Source organism: Crinia signifera, chromosome 9 (genome assembly GCF_055691185.1).
Source record: "Crinia signifera chromosome 9, ASM5569118v1, whole genome shotgun sequence".
Taxonomy (NCBI): domain Eukaryota; kingdom Metazoa; phylum Chordata; class Amphibia; order Anura; family Myobatrachidae; genus Crinia; species Crinia signifera.
The window spans coordinates 71,303,672-71,323,490 of NC_139225.1; the positions used below are offsets into that span (position 1 = coordinate 71,303,672).

Consider the following 19,819-nt stretch of genomic DNA (forward strand, 5'->3'; position numbering starts at 1 on the left):
TCACACTGCACCTCAGACCCGGGAATTTCCTGTGTCTGCCCCTTTCACACTGCTCTGTGGAATTTGATTGGGTGTTGGGAAATTTGTACACATTGCTGTGATTGGCTGTTTAATAACCAGCTTTTATTGGCTGGCTGTCACATATCACATGATTACATCCCCCAATGAACTTGCTTTTTTGCATTTTTTGAGAAAAACCCAGGTCTGTGCTGTTCGCACAGCCATACACCCGCGTATTACCCAGGAAAAACCCTGCAAAAAACCTGTGTCTAATTCCCAGGGCATAACACCCAGGAATTTCACAAAGACCCTTTCACACTGAGACAGAACACGGGAAATTACTGCTTGCCCTGGCAACTTCCCGGGATTTTGCGGCAGTGAGAACGGGGTATTAGTGTAAAGCGGGTCAGACTGCACCCAGAAAAATGACCCGGTAATGAAACTGTCGGCTAATTGCTGGGTCGCAGGTCTAAAAGGGGTATTATGTATGGTGGCTGGATTTCTAACATCTACAATATGTAGTACTGTATACTGCAGCTAATTTCTGTGTAAAATGATTTCAGCATTATTCAACCTGTATTTAGTTAATCGTATCCATTGCAAGCATATACGTAGGAGGAATCTCATTATATTGAATTGAAATGTTAGAATTTGTATGTGGGGAGTAAATATAAATGAACATTTTCTACATTTGCAGCCTAGCATCATTGATAGAAAAGATGGTATGTAATGGCCATTTCTTCACTATTGAATTGATTCAGGGGAATAATCAAAGTCATTAGCAGAAGGGATTATGGAACCAGATAAGGAATAATTCATAAATGACAAGATGAGTCCCATCCCCAAACTGGGTACTGCAATCACTGTGAAGTCAGGTCCGGTCTGCAAATGGTATCTGGTCCCTGGGTCAACAATTTCTAGGTTGACAGTCACTAGGCTGACCGCTATTAGATGACGGTGGACACTATGTCCACACCTAAAATAGTCGACATACCATAGGTCCACATTGACGGAAGGTCGACACAAGATTAAGGTTGACATGGCCATGGTCAACACTCAAACGGAGGACACACGTTTTTCATGTTTTTTTATAGTTTAGACCAACTTGGTTCATACTTCACTATCCAATTAGGCACAGGGTGAGACTATAGTAGTGTCGACATAGACACCAAAATAACATGAAAAATGATGTTGACCTTTTAAGTGTTGACCATGTCCATGTCGACCTTAACTTGAATCGACCTTCTGTCAATGTCGACCTATGGTATATTGACCTTTTTAGGTGTCGACCTAGTCACCATCGACCATTAGTAGTCAACCTAGTGACCATTGACCTGGACATTGTGACTCCCTATACCAGGGACCGGCAACTGGCGGACCGCGGTCCATCTCCGGACCGCAGCCGCCAGATCTCCGGACCGCGCTCTTTGTTATAATTACAGGGGAAGTGAGACATGATGTCTCCTTCCCGATGGGCGAGTACGCGGCTCCCCCACACACCCCACGTGAGCCGCGCCGCGGCTGACGACGCGCGGCGCACCACATGAGCCGGTGCTGACGTCGATGCCGCGGCCGACGTGTTCAGGGGCAGAAGGCGCGCATTGCAAGCCCGCCTCGCGTCGCTACTGAACAGGGGCTGCCACCGTTTCCCCGTGTCCCCAGCCTGGACCTGGTCTGAGGGAGGGAGAGAGGGAGGTGCAGGCAACGGAGCCAGAAGGCACTTTTAAGTGCATTTGCGGGTTGTGGCCTGCACGCTCCCCATGTACTGAGTTCATAAAGGTGAGCAGATTTTTTTTTTATGTATATTGCCAGTATTCAAACTAGTGGTGTGGCTGCTACTTTGGCAACACGGGGAACAGTCTGTGGTGTCCTGTAATTATCATACAGGGGGAGCAGTCTGTGGTGTCCTGTAATTATTATACAGGGGGAGCAGTCTGTGTGTGTCCTGTAATTATCATACAGGGGGAGCAGTCTGTGGTGTCCTGTAATTATCATACAGGGGGAGCAGTCTGTGGTGTCCTGTAATTATTATACAGGGGGAGCAGTCTGTGGTGTCCTGTAATTATTATACAGGGGGAGCAGTCTGTGGTGTCCTGTAATTATCATACAGGGGGAGCAGTCTGTGGTGTCCTGTAATTATCATACAGGGGGAGCAGTCTGTGGTGTCCTGTAATTATTATACAGGGGGAGCAGTCTGTGTGTGTCCTGTAATTATCATACAGGGGGAGCAGTCTGTGGTGTCCTGTAATTCTTATACAGGGGGAGCAGTCTGTGTGTGTCCTGTAATTATTATACAGGGGGAGCAGTCTGAGGTGTCCTATTACTATTATACAGGGGGAGCAGTCGGTGGTGTCCTGTAATTATTATACAGGGGGAGCAGTCTGTGGTGTCCTGTAATTATTATACAGGGGGAGCAGTCTGTGGTGTCCTGTAATTATTATACAGGGGGAGCAGTCTGTGGTGTCCTGTAATTATTATACAGGGGGAGCAGTCTGTGGTGTCCTGTAATTATTATACAGGGGGAGCAGTCTGTGGTGTCCTGTAATTATTATACAGGGGGAGCAGTCTGTGTGTGTCCGGTAATTATTATACAGGGGGAGCAGTCTTTGGTGTCCTGTAATTATTATACAGGGGGAGCAGTCTCTGTGTGTCCTGTAATTATTATACAGAGTGGGCAGTCTGAGGTGTCCTATTACTATTATACAGGGGGAGCAGCCTGTGGTGTCCTATTAGCTTTGGTATACAGGGGGAGCAGCCTGTGGTGTCCTATTAGCTTTGGTATACAGGGGGAGCAGCCTGTGGTGTCCTATTATCTTTGGTATGCAGGGGGAGCAGCCTGTGGTGTCCTATTATCTTTAATATACAGGGGGAGCAGGAAGGTTTTCCAGCCCTCAGCCCCCCCACCCCTACCTCACCACTGATGAGCAAATGTTTGAAAATAGATGTTTTGTTTTTTTGTCTGGTCGCGGGTTGCGATCATAGTTAAAATTCCTTTTAAGAAATGCAGTATGTTACTACTAAGCAGTTGTACATTACAAAGTAAGTAATAATTAGTATACGTTTCTACATCAAAATAAAAACTAATTACATTCAAAATATCTCATTGTGTGATTTTTGTGGACCTCGAACAAAATAATTTTAAACTTCCGGACTCCATCAAAAATTACTTGCCTACCCCTGCCCTATACCATAACCCTGCATATAACAGGTGTGTAATGTTGCCAACATCTCTGGCTCAGTAATCCTTGTATATGAGAACATAGAACATAAATGTAACCAAAGATTGTTACTGTTTTAACACCACAAGCAACACACCTGCAAATCTGCTAATGGATAATGAATCTGTGTTTTGTACAACTTGCATTTATATTATTGTATACACCATCCCATACCCAAGTAACAGATTAATTGACCAGCATATAAAAATATGAGTTTTCTTTATTTGGAATATGTTTTCTACTCTCCTGTGATACAGTATAAATACATTCTATAAATACTGACCCCAGGTGCCCCTCTGTGTCACAAAACTGTCAATTGAACCCATGGTGTCCCTCTGTGTCACAAAACCCATGTCCAAAAATCATGGTAAATGGTAGAAAAGCTGAAAAGGCGTTGGGCCCTGTTTGGAGGAAGAAGTGGGAGGGAGGGGGGAGCAAACATCTATGTGAGTATTCATATGTACAACAGTTTGTTAGTGTTCCTGTGTATGCTTATATATATGTATATACATATATACGCACACTCATACATATACCCACATACATGCACAAAGAATTTGTTCTACACCCATATACAAACTTATCCAAGGAGGCAGAGGTAGGAAACTTTGTGTATGAAATACATATTTTATGTAAAAACAGTATAAGGTGACTGCTGCCATGGAAATCACTGTATAATAATCCATTTTAAAATCTTCTATACATATTAAGCTCAAAGCTCTATTTCAAAATGTCATTATTTAACCAGACAATATTTCTGTCACGTCTTTCCCAGTGGAATTTAAAACCAATACCCCTTATTGTGTCTTCATTCCGAATAATCGACCTTACAGTCCACGTTCACATCTATGAGTATAAGATCACAAACCATTAGACACTTGAGGACTGAAAAATAGGCTTTTTTTAAGTGGCTATCACTGAGGATGACAGACTAATTGTTTAAACGAACTTGTCCTACTAGATCTCCCCACTGTAGAAATAGTTGTTGGATTTGGCACAAATTAAGTTTTTGTTGAGTATTTACTCTCGACTTCAAATGGAGGCCAAAACACTAATTCTGTTGTAGATGATATATGATCTCTAGGTTCCCTTGACCTACAGATCCCGGGAAGCCAATGCCTGGATGTATTTGCTAGGACCTTTAGTTCAGTCATAGCTATAGACACATTGTCGATGATGTGTATTGCATGTTGGAAACCAATGATTACAGTATGTTCAAGATGCCTGGCTGTAGATTTTTGGCACTGGAATGATTAAGGTAGTATTGAGACTGGGACAATTGTTTCAGCCCCATTCTATAGCTGGTATGAATTTGGCACACAGTTGGGATAGATCTGAATGGGGTAAGTAAATGAGGTAAACCAATGTCATCTATTTTATCTGTGGCCACTGTCATTTTCTTTTCTTTTGGAAACAATCTTGTAATATTCCTAAAAACATCAACATTTTTAGAAATGTTATCTCTAAAAGATTTAAACACCCTTTACTCCAAACTACCTATGCTAATAAAGTCGACATTGCATCTACTGCACCTCATTAATTCTGTTTTTCCAGGTTTAAAGACAGTAGTAAATGGGGGGTCATTGGATGGACAAAATGGTAGAGATAGATGACGTAGATATTGTTGGGAAGGGATGGGAAAATACATTGGACATGTCTTCCTCCTGCCTCTTCTCCATTCATAATCTCCATTTTCTTAATTACAGACCTTTTGTCTGTAAAAGCAAATCATTTCCTTGGCTAAGCTTCCTGCACTCTCTATGTGCCTCCGCCAGGGTAAAAGCACTTTAGGAAACAAGAGCACAGAGGAAGTGTGTTCTCGATGAGTCATGACTGAACAGACCCGTTCCATCATAGAAGCAAAGCCCCACACCTGTCCCCCTTCTTCTTTGGGGGTATGGAATGTGTCATTTAGCTTCTCCCTTGTCTCAAACACTTCATGTAGGTTTAGTGTCAAGATAAGGGGGAAGTGCAAAGTGGTGGGGTGCTATACTCTGGTGGTTGAGTGTGAATGCGGGAGGCCGGTGCTGTTGAAGCCTGCAGAAAAGGTGTTGTATGGGTGAAGGCTTTGCAGTCCCACCAGAGAATTTGGAATCATGGTGATGGTGTTAGGTGTCATGAGTGGAATATCATCTGGTGAGCGACGCAAAGTAAGTGTGTAGTCAGGAAGTGTGGCCAGACGTAGGTTGTCATGGCTGGAGACTCCACCACCCTCACAATCAGGGTGTCCAGCATTTATCTGTAGAGAATTTAGCTCCTCAGGAGGTACAGGACTGTGTGATGGATCCCGCGTGACTGAGGCACGCTGTGGACTAGGCTGGCGCTGTGTGTCCTGACGTCGCTTATCATTACGGTAGTATAATGCGGCAAAAGCCAGCACATTAAGAAATAAAAGAGAAGCTCCCACAGCAATAGTGACACTAAGCTCTGTAGAATAGTCCCTTGGATCCTGGATCACAACTGGGTCCACTGGGTCCAGTTCTGGGTTCCACTTGGATGATGGACCATTAAGGGTGGGTGAAATAGCTGGCCGCTTATTATCCCAAGGCTTGGGCCTGCGTGTGGTATGTGAATTTTGAGTAGTGTCTGATGGTGGCACCTTGGTGGTGGTAGAAGTATAATGAAACATATCATGTAGATTGTATAGATGTGGTACTAGGTGCTTCCAGAATGCCACCTTGGTTGCTCGATAGTGGTCACGCACACGTGGTTTCAGGCCAATGTGAAGGTACAATTGTTCCCGCGGGTTGTATTTAGACCATGCCACTTCTTCAAAGCGATTTGCCTTTGTGTGGATAAACTTGGTATCTTGTGGAACAGGTTTGTTGGGATCACTAGATGAGAAAAATAGCAGTTTAATTAAATAGACATTAAAGATTTTTAATATAACTGCCTAAAAATATTCCTGAAAGACAGATAGTAACTCTAATAAGACCTTATAATAACATTCACATTGTATACACAAAATTAGGCTCTGGTATGCTAGTTACAGCTAAGAATCGAATTGGATCTTCAGGAAGATCCCTTGTTGTCTTTCTCATATCTAATACTTTACCATTGTTATTAGTGACTTTTGCTTAATGGCCATTTACTCAAGATTCTCTCTGCTGCCTGTCATTCTATGGAGAGCAATGCCCAAAATCATATGTTATGCTATCACTGAATCTGCCACTGTCCTTCATATGTAAAACACTGCTCGTAGATGTCACACATGGGGCATATAATGATATACATTTCTTCATGAACTAAAGCTCCTACATGTTTTCCCGAGACTCAATTACATTTCTATTTTGCCTAAACTAATGCCCGTGTTCCAGAACCAAAACATTCCAAAAGTTTAAAAATATATATTATCAGACTCTGGGGTAAATGTATTATAGCAGTGAGATGTATTAACATCTCGGATACACCATTGATTGCTGCTAGCCCCCCAATGCATCAGTCTAGTGCTGAGTATCTCCCCCAGGCAGCTCATTGGGCATGCGTGAGATCTTGCTACTCATGCAAGATCTTCCGTGGACCCAGGAGCCAGCAGATGCCAGGTAAGAATGGCTGCTAATGGTGGCAGCTGTCAAAATAGATATCTCCAGGTGTTGGAATAGGAAGTGCCTATGGCTGCTCTTAAATTGCCCTGCACATCAGCGTCCTATCTTACAGAATGTAGTGCAGATAATGACAGGGTCACTATCATACATGTGGTAGAAGCTGTATCAGTGCACATAACGGGAAATTTACTAAGATGTGTGTTCTACTTCACATGTGATGTTGCTATGGGTAACCAATCAGAATCTACTTCCTATTTATTTAACACTCACTAGAAAATAGTAGACAGGATCTGATTGGTTGCCCATAGAAACATCACATGTGAAGTAGAATACACATCTTAGTAAATTCCCCCCCATGTGTGCTGATATCACTTCTCCCCCATAACAGAGGATCATACATTCACCGCTCTATGTTTTTAAGACACACCTCTTTATTTGCTTACCCAGTTTTGGCAAAGTTGGTCCAGTATGTCATGACTACAGCACTCAGCATCACATCATTCTTGGAAAAATTGCAGGGGAATAAATCTGTTGGACCCACCATAGGGACACCAAATACATAGGGTACCTCATCCCCATGAGCTGCATCAGACCATGCAGGTTTCATCAGGCTCTGGCAGTGATGGTAAAAGGCATAAAAATAAGTGGGCGAGCCATAACGGGCATGTAGATCAGCCGTCACTACAGATGGCTCTACCCACTGATGATCAGTGAATAGAGCCACTAGGGTCTTGCGGCGAGTCTCGGGATTGTCTCGGTCCGCCCAGTCTGTGTACATGAACTTGATGGTCTCACGGAGGGTGTCTTTACCTTCTGGGTACCCATACAGATTGTCCACAAAGTTAGACACTGAGTAGTCAAAGTCACTTCCAGAAACACCATCTTCTGCATCCACCACATTCTCCACAAACTTGAGACCTTCCCCTTGGTTGACCCCCAGCATTATATCATAATTGAGGAACTCTCCTTGCTCCATAAGAATCTCTGGGTCATCTGGAATGACATCTCCATCAATGACTGGACCAAAGGCTACATGATACCGGGCTGGCTGAATATCCTGTTCCACCAACTCTTTGGCATTTTTCTGGCGCAAGCAGTCAACCATGTCCACAGTGTCTAATACATTGCAGCCCACCTTCTCGGCAAGGAGTCGGGTGTACTTCACAGGTTGGTAGTTAACAGCCCAGCTGGAAAGGGCGGAACCACTCTGTATGATAGCTCTCTGGAACAGTCCTGTTACAAAAAACCAGGTCATGTACACATTTATACTAAACATGACATAACATGACATTCTACCTGCTTAATATGCAAGATTTACTCTGATATGCTTTTACTACAGTATCAGTTTGTGCAGCACTGTACAATTAATCATATCATCAGGATAACATACAATGTTCATGCCTTTGAAGTGGGTGTTTCTGGTTTTCATCCCAGCCTCAGACACTGTGAGACAGAAAGACAGACACAGATACAAAGAGATCAGCAACCCAACTTCCTGCCCAGCTGGTCTCAGTGTGTGCCAGGGAAGAAAACACAGCACAAGAGGATCTTTTTAAAGACGAGGAGATGGAGAAAATTTGTGGAATAAGAGTAGAGGGAAGGAGAGAGAACGATAGCAAGGGAAGAGGGTAAATGTTAGGAAATAAATGATATGGAATAGGTGGCAGCAGGAGACTGTAATTAAAGATACATTTTTGTGAAAATAGTATAATATAAATGTAACAATTTGAAAAATGTGTTAGAGCCATAAGGCAGACGATGACAAACAATATAAAACCATGAAGTAGGACAGGCAAAAATGGAACAAACATAAATGCTGAAGGAGTTCCAGGAGTTAAAAGCATGAAAGGGGCACACAAAGTAAAAGGATGCTCTTTTTGAGGACCTTGACGATTAATGTACCTTCAGAGCTGGCCCAAACACAGACATCGATGCTGATGGAATCATGGTAAAATGTCAGGTGATCCATAAACCTTTAATGTTGTGGAACAGACACACAGACAAGGAGTTACAGCATACAGTCATGAAAACATGGTATAGTGCGATGGTACAATGTGATGTTATATTAGAAGTAGTGTCAACAGAGGTCAATGATACTGAGTCAAATACTGTTCTAGTAATATTCAAGATGAAGTTTTAAGAGTTCGAAGATTCTGAATAGACTTGAAATAGGGACGAACAAATTCCATATATACCTTCAGAGTGGTGAGAGAGGGTAAGAAGACTGACGCAAGATGCTCCGATGCCAGAGCCAAACACTGTGATCCTGTGAGGGTCACCGCCAAAAAAAGCCACATTCTCGCTCACCCAGCGCAATGCTTGGATCTGATCAAGAAGTCCGTAATTTCCTTTAGCAGCTTGATCTCCAGTACTCAAGAATCCTGGAAAAAGAAATATTTCAATCAAAGATATTTCTGTTTTAGAGTGTAAGCTCTCATGAGAAAAAAAAAATATATATATATATATATATATATATATATATATATATATATATATATATATATATATATATACACATACATCGTGGGTCTGGCACTCCTAGTAATATAAACGATAGCCCGGGTGCCTTCACAGGGTAAATAACATGCAGCTTCTATGGTGCGGCACTCCTGGTATGAATCACGATACTGACCAAACAGATATCATATATACATATATATGTGTATTGTACAGCAGATACATGTTAATGTGTTATGTGTCTGATACATTAATCAAGATACAAACCTTATTACACACAAAAAAAAACACTAAAGGAATGGATGCAGAAATATATATATATATATATATATATATATATATATATATATATATATATATATATATATATATATATATATATATATATAGACACTTTCTAAAGACAAATTCCTGATTGGTAGCCTGCAGTCAGTGTTACCCGTCATTATTTCTGCAGCAGGATATACAGTATAAACATATAATTAGAAAATGAATTCTGTACATCAAGCCTTTAGCCATATATTAACAAATTAGAATTTTACAAAGTAATCATATAAGAAACGACAAAACAAAATGTTGACGATCTAGGGGAGACAAGAAGTGAACACTCAGAGAAGGAATACGCTATTAATAACATCCCTATTTTCATTTCTTCCGGAGATCTATTATCTCTGATAGTGCCCTAAGGATGATAAATAAATAGCTTTATTAATTAATGTTTTTTCCATTCAATTCCAAAGGCACATTCGGAAGATTTAGGGTGGGTGACTGCACAGAAAGGTAAATTATAGAAGAAATCAAATGAAAAATAATACATACATATATAAATAATATAATGAGAGAATTCATAACTAACCCAGAACTCCCACACGATAGTTTAGGGTGATAACTATCACGTTGCCGTAGCTGGCCAGCACACTGCCATCAATCATATTCCCACTGCCCTCCATGTAGGACCCTCCATGAATGTACACCATGACCGGTTTGGCTCCTGTGTCCCGGATATCTGCAGAAGGAAAAGCAAAACTAATGGAGCCTAAACTAGTCATTAAGAACAGAGAACCTACCAGTATACAACAGCTGTCTAATTCACACAGATAATTCAGCACCCACATAAATCAGAACATCCCCTCTCAGTCTGTAAACAGTAGCATTGTAAATTCCAAAAAAGTACATAGTACTTACTAAATATGCTGCACCCACAACTTCCCATACACATAAGCACAGCTTTTCCCAGCATAACCACCCCTCCCACAGCATACAATGCCCAAGCGAGCCAACATGCAGCACATGCCAAAAGTAAACAAGCATTTTCTCAGGACTGTGGCTTCCATCATATTTGATCGGACAGATAGCACCTTGGTGGAACAGGCACAGTCCTGTGAAGGAACATTACGACAAGGGTGTGAAATGAATTCCCCAGTAACAGACACAGCATACAGCAATGTCCTATTTACAGGAGAAGGTCTATGAACACAAACAAAGAAATGTGGCGATTGTACAGTTGCACTGACACACTTCACAATAAACAGAACCTACGTGAAATAGCATCACCTCAGATAAAACCCTGGAAAAATGTATGTGAGGATAACATGGAAAGGGAAAAAAAGGTCTATATATTGCAATGGTATGTACAGTTATTATGGATGGAACCAGAACTCAAGCCATATTCCTCACCCACAAAGCTTGCAATCAAATTTAGCAATTAAATCAAAATAAGAGTACTAGAGAGAGGGGAACGGGGGTGATAGGACAGGAGAAAGGGGGATATGGGGTGATATGCTGTAAACACCTGATTCTATTTCCAAGGTATAGACAGACAACATTCTGTTATACAATGTGTTATTGATTTCACCCACATTATACATTAATATAAAGCCACACTCCTGGCTGAAAGCTGCTTTGGAGCTCTACCCAGTAGGTGATACTAAAACCCTCCAAGCCCGTCAAGACAAAACATTCCTAAATGGAACATTAAAAATGCTAGGAGGGAAAGGTGCAAATCCGATTGTAAGAATGGGAAAGAGTAAAATGGGGAAACAAGGAGTCATGGAGGAATTCGGGAAGCTATAATAAAGTTTAGATGAGAAATGCACGATAAACAGGCTTATCCTGCTGACCTATTTTGTAATGGGTGGGAGGGAAGGAGCAAAATGGATGGGAGGGGAGTATGATGATAACAGGTTCCATGCATCAGCCTCAGCCAGCAAATACCTCCTTCCTCGTCTTCGTCATTATCCGAAACCTCTTCCCCCTGTTTCTTAGCGCTGGGTCCTGAGCAGAGCAGGAGACCGAGCCGAGTAAACAGAAACAAACAAGAGAATTCAAGAGATAACAGGTCTAAAGTGTATAGGAAATGAGCTCTTACCCTGGGGTTGGAGGGGACGTCTCAGATGAGGGCATTAAATCACAGAGATTTACATAACAATGTTCCCTGGGGTTGGGGCCTGCACAAGTTCCAAAAAGGGCAAAGGGACGGGAAAGGTAAATAGCTCTGATAATGGCATTTGATTTATTTTATATAGGCAAAGATTTTGTGCCATCTACAGCATGTGTGTAATAGTGTATAGGAAGTCTGTTTTGTACCCTTAATGAACGCATTTAAATTTTTTGGAGATGATGTTTGTAATGGGCCTAATTCAGCATGGATCACTAATGAGAGAATTTGCAAATTGAGCATTTATCGAACGACTGCACATGCAAATCGCTCGCATTGTGTAATGTACAGATGGAGCGCCTCTCAGCCAGTGCCGGGGCTCGCCTGATTGCCCCCGCCAGTGAGATGGCGCTCCATCTCACTGGGACGCGCATGCCTCCCAGTTACCGTGCGGCAGGAGATGCAAACCCTGCCTCACTTCAGAGAGACGGGCAGGGTTAGGGGCGGAAGTGGGGAGGTGGGGGACTGGCGACAAGGTGGCGGGGCGTGCGTCCGGTGGCTGGCAATTCGACTGCCAGCCCCTGCAAGGATAACATGCACTCCATCTGTAGCTGCAGTTTGACTAACAGGAAGCCGGCGTTTGGGGGTGGAACGTGATGTGGTCGTAGGTCTCTGATGTCAGCTATGACCACATCCAGCCGGTCTCCGTGGCAGACCTACTCTGGAACCTTCAGACCTACTCACATTTGCACATATGGCAAAGTTAGGGAGTTTTTTTTATTTTAGACCGGGTGGTGGCTTTCTGCTTGCAGTCCACTGTGAATTTTCTGATTAGCAATCCATGCTGAATTAGGCGCAATATACATGACACATTATCTTGCATTACATGGTTCTACAAGAGTCATGAGTGGTTATGTAAATAGTTTTGTGGTTAATATATGGGGCTGTGTAGGTCAGAACAGGTAACTAAAGATAGATACCAGGGTGGTGCTGGAGATATTAAGCTTGCGGTCTCCATGATAACACAGTGACAGCACCATCCACCTCATTGGGTTTGGCACACTAATTGCAATGCTCCAATCAGAGGCCAGCTCAAGTTAAGCCCCATACACACTAGGCGACCCCCAATATTAGCGGCGGCATCAACAAGTGCATACACACTTGCCGATGCCGACTCCGAGGTGTGCAATGGTGGGGGGAGAGATGACCGTGCTGCCGCTGCACCATGGCCTTCGTTAACGAGGACTTCTCTCATCCAGACATGCTGGACAGGAGAAGGGGTCGTTAATGACACTCGGGGGCACGCATTGTTAATGACATCAAGCGCACACACTAGAAGATAAAATATATATTTCAGAATGGGCTTTATGAAAGATATCTTTCACTTTATCTTCTAGTGTGTATGGAGCTTTAGGCTTCATAAGAGTGGCAGGTCCTGGTTAATAAAAGCAAAGTTTGGGACAGTGGACTGCTTCCAAAACATAATTCTGTGATTATCGCTGAACATAATTTGTGCATTATAAAAAACTGCAGATCACTAAAAAAAAAAAGTTCAAGCAAAGAAGTTTGACAACGATAGTACATAGCAGAAAAAATCAAAACAGTAAAACATTGCTACACTAAGGCTGGTTTCACACACTCCGGCTCCTGCCGGACGGTGAAATCTCGCACGGCCAGGGAGCCGTGCCGCACACACTAGTTTATCATGGAAGGGATGGCCACAGCCCGGCAGCCGTCCCTTCCAGTGGTGGGATCCGGCTGCAGCCGTGCAGCCGGGCCGTGGCCGTCCCGTGTGAATGGACACAATAGTGTCCATTCACAACTAATGTGTGCAGCACGGCTCCCTGGCCGTGCGGGATTTCACCGTCCGGCAGGAGCCGGAGTGTGTGAAACCAGCCTGAGGGGTCAAATCAATTAGCTGCGAGAGGGGCGACCTGCCATTGTAAAAGCACAGCATTATAAATGTGCAGAATTCACTACGGATTTATTTATTTATTTTTTTCCAGACAAAGCTCTGTTGTGCTGTAAACAAAAACTCAAAAGTTACCTCAAGTATGGCATATGGGGGGTGTCATTCAGAGGAGGCTTTATCTCCACAATCATGTGCAAAGTACCGATGTTTGGTACTTTGTGCATGCACAGGACCCATTCTGCATTCGCGCAGGATGGCAGCTGACTGTCAGTATAGTGTCATTTGGGGTTGCAAGAGTGACCACATGTTACCACCATTTAGGGTGTGGGTAGTGGTCAGGGATCTCAGTCGTATGACAGAGATCCCTGGACAGGTGGCTTGTACGTCACTATAGGTGCTGTAAGCTGTCTGATGGTGGGACCAAGATCTAATGCTGTGTTCTAGGAAGCAGGCCAGTTCTCTACTGCAACTGGAGGTTGTGTGCTTTTAATAGATGCCTCCGTCTGCATTACCATATAGGCCTTTATTCAGATCTGATTGCAGTACAAATTTGTTTGGAAAATGGGCAAAACCATGTGCACTGCAGGTGGGGCAGATATAACATGTGCAGAGCGAGTTACATTTGTGTGAGTTATATAGTTTCTGTGCAGGGTAAATACTGGCTGCATTATTTTTATACTGCAAATTAGATTTCAGTTTCAACACACCCCACCCAAATTTAACACTCTCTGCACGTTACACCTGCCCCACCTGCAGTGCACATGGTTTTGCCCATTTTCCAAACAAATTTGTACTGCGATCAGATCTGAATAAGGGCCTTAGTGCTATCACTGCTGCATCCAAGGAATTACCAGTGTTAGCAACTGCAACCACCACACCTGCGGGAGCCTCACACTGCACTCACAGAACAAGGGGACTCACAGCTTATTGAATTGACCCCTGAAAATGTAGGTTTGACAATATCCCTATCAGCCATAACCTTGTTTATAATATCTATCTGTTTTGCAAACTGAGAGAAACATTACTGTTATTAATGATTTGAAATATATATATATATATATATATATACACACTAATTGCGTGGAGAGAAAGTGGGCGATCCGCACCATCTGTGGTAGATTTTATAAATTTTTGTAAGTGTTTGCAATTATGAATGGAGATAGTCCCACCAATGGGGATTTATTATATATAAATCTGCCCCAATTGGTTGAGGGTGCCGTCAACTGATTTAATATATATAGAATACAAATAGAAGAAAAGCAAATCAGTTTAGTGTGACGCACTCCTCATTCGGTGTGAGGAGTGCATCACACTAAACTGATTTGCTTTTCTTCTATTTGTATTCTATATATACACACTAGTAAGCTCGCCCGAAGCAAAAGTTTCGAAAGCTAGTAGATGTAGTTTCACTTGCTGCCAACAGATGGCACTGTTTTGGAGTTGCACGGACACTAGACATATATAGACTATATGTATATATACATGCGGGTGTGGATCGTCTGGTCTACAACTAGGTCAACAAGCATTGGGTCGACACCACTAGGTCAACATTGGGTTAAGATCAACATGAGTCAAGGCCGATATGGATCAAGGTTGATATGACATTAGGTCGGCACAAGCATTAGCTCGACATGGGCTAGGTCGACATGGGGTTATTCACTGTTTTTTACCCGAATGTCGACACAGTTGACATGGACACAGTTTGAAGTGCACCACATCCCCTCCCATCACTCACTTCGCTCTCGATGCTTTGGGCTCGGTGCCTTGCTACACTCGGCACACTATTTTATTCTCCCACCACGCACTAGTGGATGGTAGGGCATGAAATACCACCTGTCGGCACATGTCGGCTCAAAAAAACTGTGAAAAACCACATGTTGACCTTTTGACTGTCGACCTAGCCCATGTCGACCTAATGCTTGTGTTGACCTAATGTCATGTCGACCTAGACCTATGTCGACATTGACCTATGTTTACCTTGCTGCATGTCGACCTAGTGGTGTCGACCCAATGCTTGTCGACCTAGTTGTTGTAGACCTAATGACCGTATCCCATACATGCATACACATATATATAAATATATATATATATATATATTTGTGTGTATAGCATACTGACAATGTATTTATTGTTTTGTACTGTAGTTAAAGGTTCTATAAACACCTTTAACAAAATATCTATGAATTGTGACTGTAATCTACATAGGGATTGACTACATCAACAAAGGGACAGGCTAACACTGAGACACACAAAAACAAATGCACATTAACACTCATCTAACTCTTCTTAGAGAGTACAACATATTTATAGGAATTGCTGATTTGTCATAAGATTTGTATATTCATAGTTTATGTTTTTTCTTTAGAAGCATTATTCCTAAAATATCCAAACAAATACAGGTTTAGTATCCCTTGTCCAAAATGCTTGTGAACAGAAGCATTTTGGATAACGGATTATTAAATTTTTTGAAATATTTTTATATTTGAATGAGGTATCTTGCATTTATGTTGTATAAGCACATCAAACACATGAAATACACACAAATATATTTTAATTGTCCATGAAACAAGGTTTTAAAACATAAAACAAAGTTTGTGTACTATCTCAGGGGGATGCAGTCAAAATCCCGACAGTCAAAATCCTGAATGGGTCCAAATACCTACAAGGACAAAATCCCGACATTTAAAATCCCGGACAAGGACAAAATTCCCGACATTTAAAATCCCGACAAGGTCAAAATACCGACATATAGGATGTACAGTTGAAATAGTCATCATGACTTTGTGTCGACAGGTTGCGAGGTCAAAATGGTTTTTTTTCACAGTTTTTTGACCCAAAATGTGCCAACAGGCGGTATTTCATGCCCTACTATCCACTAGGGCGTGGTGGGAAAATAAAATTGTGTGCTGAGCACAGCGAGGCACCGTGCCCGATGCATTGCGAGCGAAGGGAGCGTTGCGAGGGGCTGCGGTTCACCTCCAACTGTGTCCATGTCGACCGTGTCGACATTCGGGTAAAAAAACAGTGAGAAAACCCATGTCGACCTCGTGGCCTGTCGACAAAGTCATGTTGACTGTTTCACCTGTACATTCTATATGTCGGTATTTTGACCTTGTCGGGATATTAAATGTCGGGATTTTGACCTTGTCAGGATTTTGTCCTTGTCTGTATTTTGACCCATTCGGGATTTTCACCGTCGGGATTTCATACCGAATCCATCTCAGGCACTGCATTTGAATGCCAATAATTTTCTTGCACATATTTAGTGCCAGTTACATATCATGTCCCCAGTAGTGACAGCTACTGATGTCCCCAGTAGTGCCAGTTACAAATCATGTCCCAGTAGTGCCAGCTACTGATGTCCCCCAGTAGTGCCAGTTACATATCATGTCCCCAGTAGTGCCAGTTACATATCATGTCCCCAGTAGTGGCAGTTACTGATGTCCCCAGTAGTACCAGTTACATATCATGTCCCCAGTAGTGCCAGCTACTGATGTCCCCAGTAGTGCCAGTTACATATCATGTCCCCAGTAGTGGCAGTTACTGATGTCCCCAGTAGTACCAGTTGCATATCATGTCCCCAGTAGTGCCAGCTACTGATGTCCCCAGTAGTGCCAGTTACATATCATGTCCCCAGTAGTGCCAGTTACATATCATGTCCCCGGTAGTGCCAGTTACATATCATGTCCCCAGTAGTGGAAAAAGTATATTTTGGAGACTATGGTTTTCTGAATAATTTGGACAACGGATATTTGGATAAGGGATACTCAACCTGTATTATGTACTTTATACCCATCAATGGCTTTTAGTTTTTGAAATTATATTTTAGTTTTGATTATTAGTTTTGTTTTATGAAAAATTCGACTACTGCATTGTCGTTTGTTATGTCAGTATGTATGCATCCAATAGTGAGAGTTTAATAAGCAAGCTGAGATTTCCCTGATACTGTGCCACTGGCTTTGCACATGTGGGACATGGCAGGGTTGGGGCATGTAAGCATTAGCCTAGTACTGTATGTATATGAGAGAGGCATCAAACAGTAGTTTTCTGATTTTACTGTTCTGAGGGCAATATTGTTAATTAACAATTATTATTGCCTCTTTAAATAAAATTATTAAACAATATTTCGCTATTAATACAATTAAAAAATATTTCCCTCCCTAATTGATATAATAATCCCCTAAAGTTTGTCCTGTCTACTACATACATGTGCAGTGAGGGCTAGGGCACATAACCCCTCCTCCAATGGCCTCCACTGGTAAAATGATGGGTAAGACCCTAGAAAGAGAGGAGGACCTATCAAGAGGTGAGAATGCAGCCACAGGAGGGGCTAGAGCAGCAGACAGAGAGGATGATAAAGAGCAGGGGGTGGAATATAGCAGAGCAGCTGACAGGAGCAGAGGGGTGTACCATGGTGACCTGGCCTATGTCAGGTCTCGTCATTAGGGTGTTACTAAAATAATAATATATCCCCTTTAAGATCATTTTCAACATTAAAATATTACTTTTATCATTGTCCTCATTATAAGTGTATTATGATTCATCGCTTTTTAAATGCTCCATTTTATTGTGGTTATTTCCATTTATTTTGGTCAGAGCACCATTAGCTTGGTCAGTTGTAAACCCCATAACAATGATGATCAGCTATTCAAAACCCCAGAAAATTTGCCACTTAGTAAATGTACCCATAAACCTTTCTTGTTGAGGCTAAAGTAAATATATTAACTTGACAGTAACTTGGGAATTACTGTTCTATATTTAGTATTAAAAAAACAGATGAAAAAAATAACAATCCTATAAGATATGTAACCAGCACCAGTAGCATGACTTACCCCTTGAACACCCACTGCGGTCTCAAAGGGGATGTGGCTTAAAGGTTGGAGTGTGGCTTAATGGGAGGGGCTTAGGTAAGTGTTCCGACCCCCATCACTCTATGGATACGTGAGATGCTGACTGAACACGGTGACTGCCTTGTCTGCAGTGATGTATACCTCCCAACCTTTCCATGGGAAGAATAGGGACACTTGCGCAAGCGCCAGAAAAAGGGGGCCCCCGTTTTCGGCCACTGCGCCTCTGACTAGACACTGTGTGCATTCGCACAGCGTCTATTCTGTCAGATTGGGGGGGATTCCCAACTGCCCCCCTCCGGCAGCGGGAGACTGCCAGCCGCAGGAGGGACGTGGGAATGTCCCCAAAAACTGGGACGTTCCCGCGTTTAGCGGGACAGTTGGGAGGTATGGTGATGGCTTCTACACTGTGAGCAGGAGCCAGCAATTTGGTGACACCCCTCAGCGGATGACACCCAGGTGCAGCCCACAACCCCCTTTTGACACTAACAACTAGCACCTATGCTGTAACTAGGGATTGTTACTGCTAGCACAAGGATCTAAGACCATGGAACCCTCCTTTAAACACAGCAACCAGCACCAAGCCATTCTAGGATTGGCACAGTGGAACATGATACCTGTGTGACAATGGTCTGGGGGGAGATGTATCAAGATTTTGGGTGAGATGAACTAAATGTTCCAGTATTACCCTAAGACCCACCACCTCCTTGGGACACTGCGGCCCGCGGGTTGGATCCCAAGCTTGACCCAGGGTTTATGTTCATCTAAGCATCAGGCCAGTTGTGAAACTTGTGGGTGATGAGCCCAGGTGCAAAAATATAATTTGGGCCCCCCTCCTCCACCCCAACCCAAATCACAACATGCAATATGGCAATGGGTGACAGGAAGAGAGTGACAGGGGCAGCAGTGGGCCCCTTAGTCTTCAGGGGCCGAAGCACTGCACCTGCTGTGCCAATGGTAGTCTCCCCTCTGCATCAGGCCATTTAAGAATAATGAGGTCTATGTCAGACAGTCACAAGAGAACAAAAAAAGACAATTCTGAGAATTTCTATAATTCGCTGCTCTCATTCTAAAATCTTACTATTATGTGATGTCAGCAATAACTGCCCATTGCACAGACTGCTGCGTAATGGTTATGAGGTTCTGTTAGCAATTGATGTGGAATGCTCAAAATACTGATTATCAGTACTTTGCACGTGTGCATACAGATCCTGCAATGTTGGAAGTAGGAAAGCAGCAGACTGTCAGTGACTGGCAGCCTGCTGCTGTCTGTGCGGTGGAGAGGGGCAGCATCAGCCTAGTTTGTGAAAAGGAGTGTCACCGCCATTTAGGGGAAAGAAAGAGGGCAGGGATCTCCATTGTTGGATAAGATTACCTGGCTTTTGCAAAGAGCGGCTTGTGTGGCACCAAGGATGCTGTAGCCGCCCGGTGGTGAGACCAGTGATCCGATGCCATGTTCTCAC

General features: G+C 42.9%; 1 protein-coding gene across 4 annotated transcripts in view; it reads right to left on the bottom strand.

Annotated features, from left to right (window-relative positions):
- Window positions 1-3,420: 3,420 nt before the first annotated feature.
- Window positions 3,421-19,819, bottom strand: part of NLGN3 (neuroligin 3) — a 105,235-nt gene continuing 88,836 nt past the window's right edge. For 3 of the 4 annotated variants that reach the window (XM_083159195.1, XM_083159193.1, XM_083159194.1), the window contains 5 exons: window positions 11,435-11,494; window positions 10,077-10,226; window positions 8,959-9,144; window positions 7,207-7,996; window positions 3,421-6,052 (listed from right to left, as the gene is read on the bottom strand). In XM_083159195.1, coding sequence (XP_083015321.1) covers window positions 5,206-6,052; window positions 7,207-7,996; window positions 8,959-9,144; window positions 10,077-10,226; window positions 11,435-11,494 — 2,033 coding nt within the window. In that variant the 3' untranslated portion in view covers window positions 3,421-5,205. The remainder of the gene's footprint in view (window positions 6,053-7,206; window positions 7,997-8,958; window positions 9,145-10,076; window positions 10,227-11,434; window positions 11,495-19,819) is intronic. The other variant, XM_083159196.1, reaches the window with a different exon arrangement.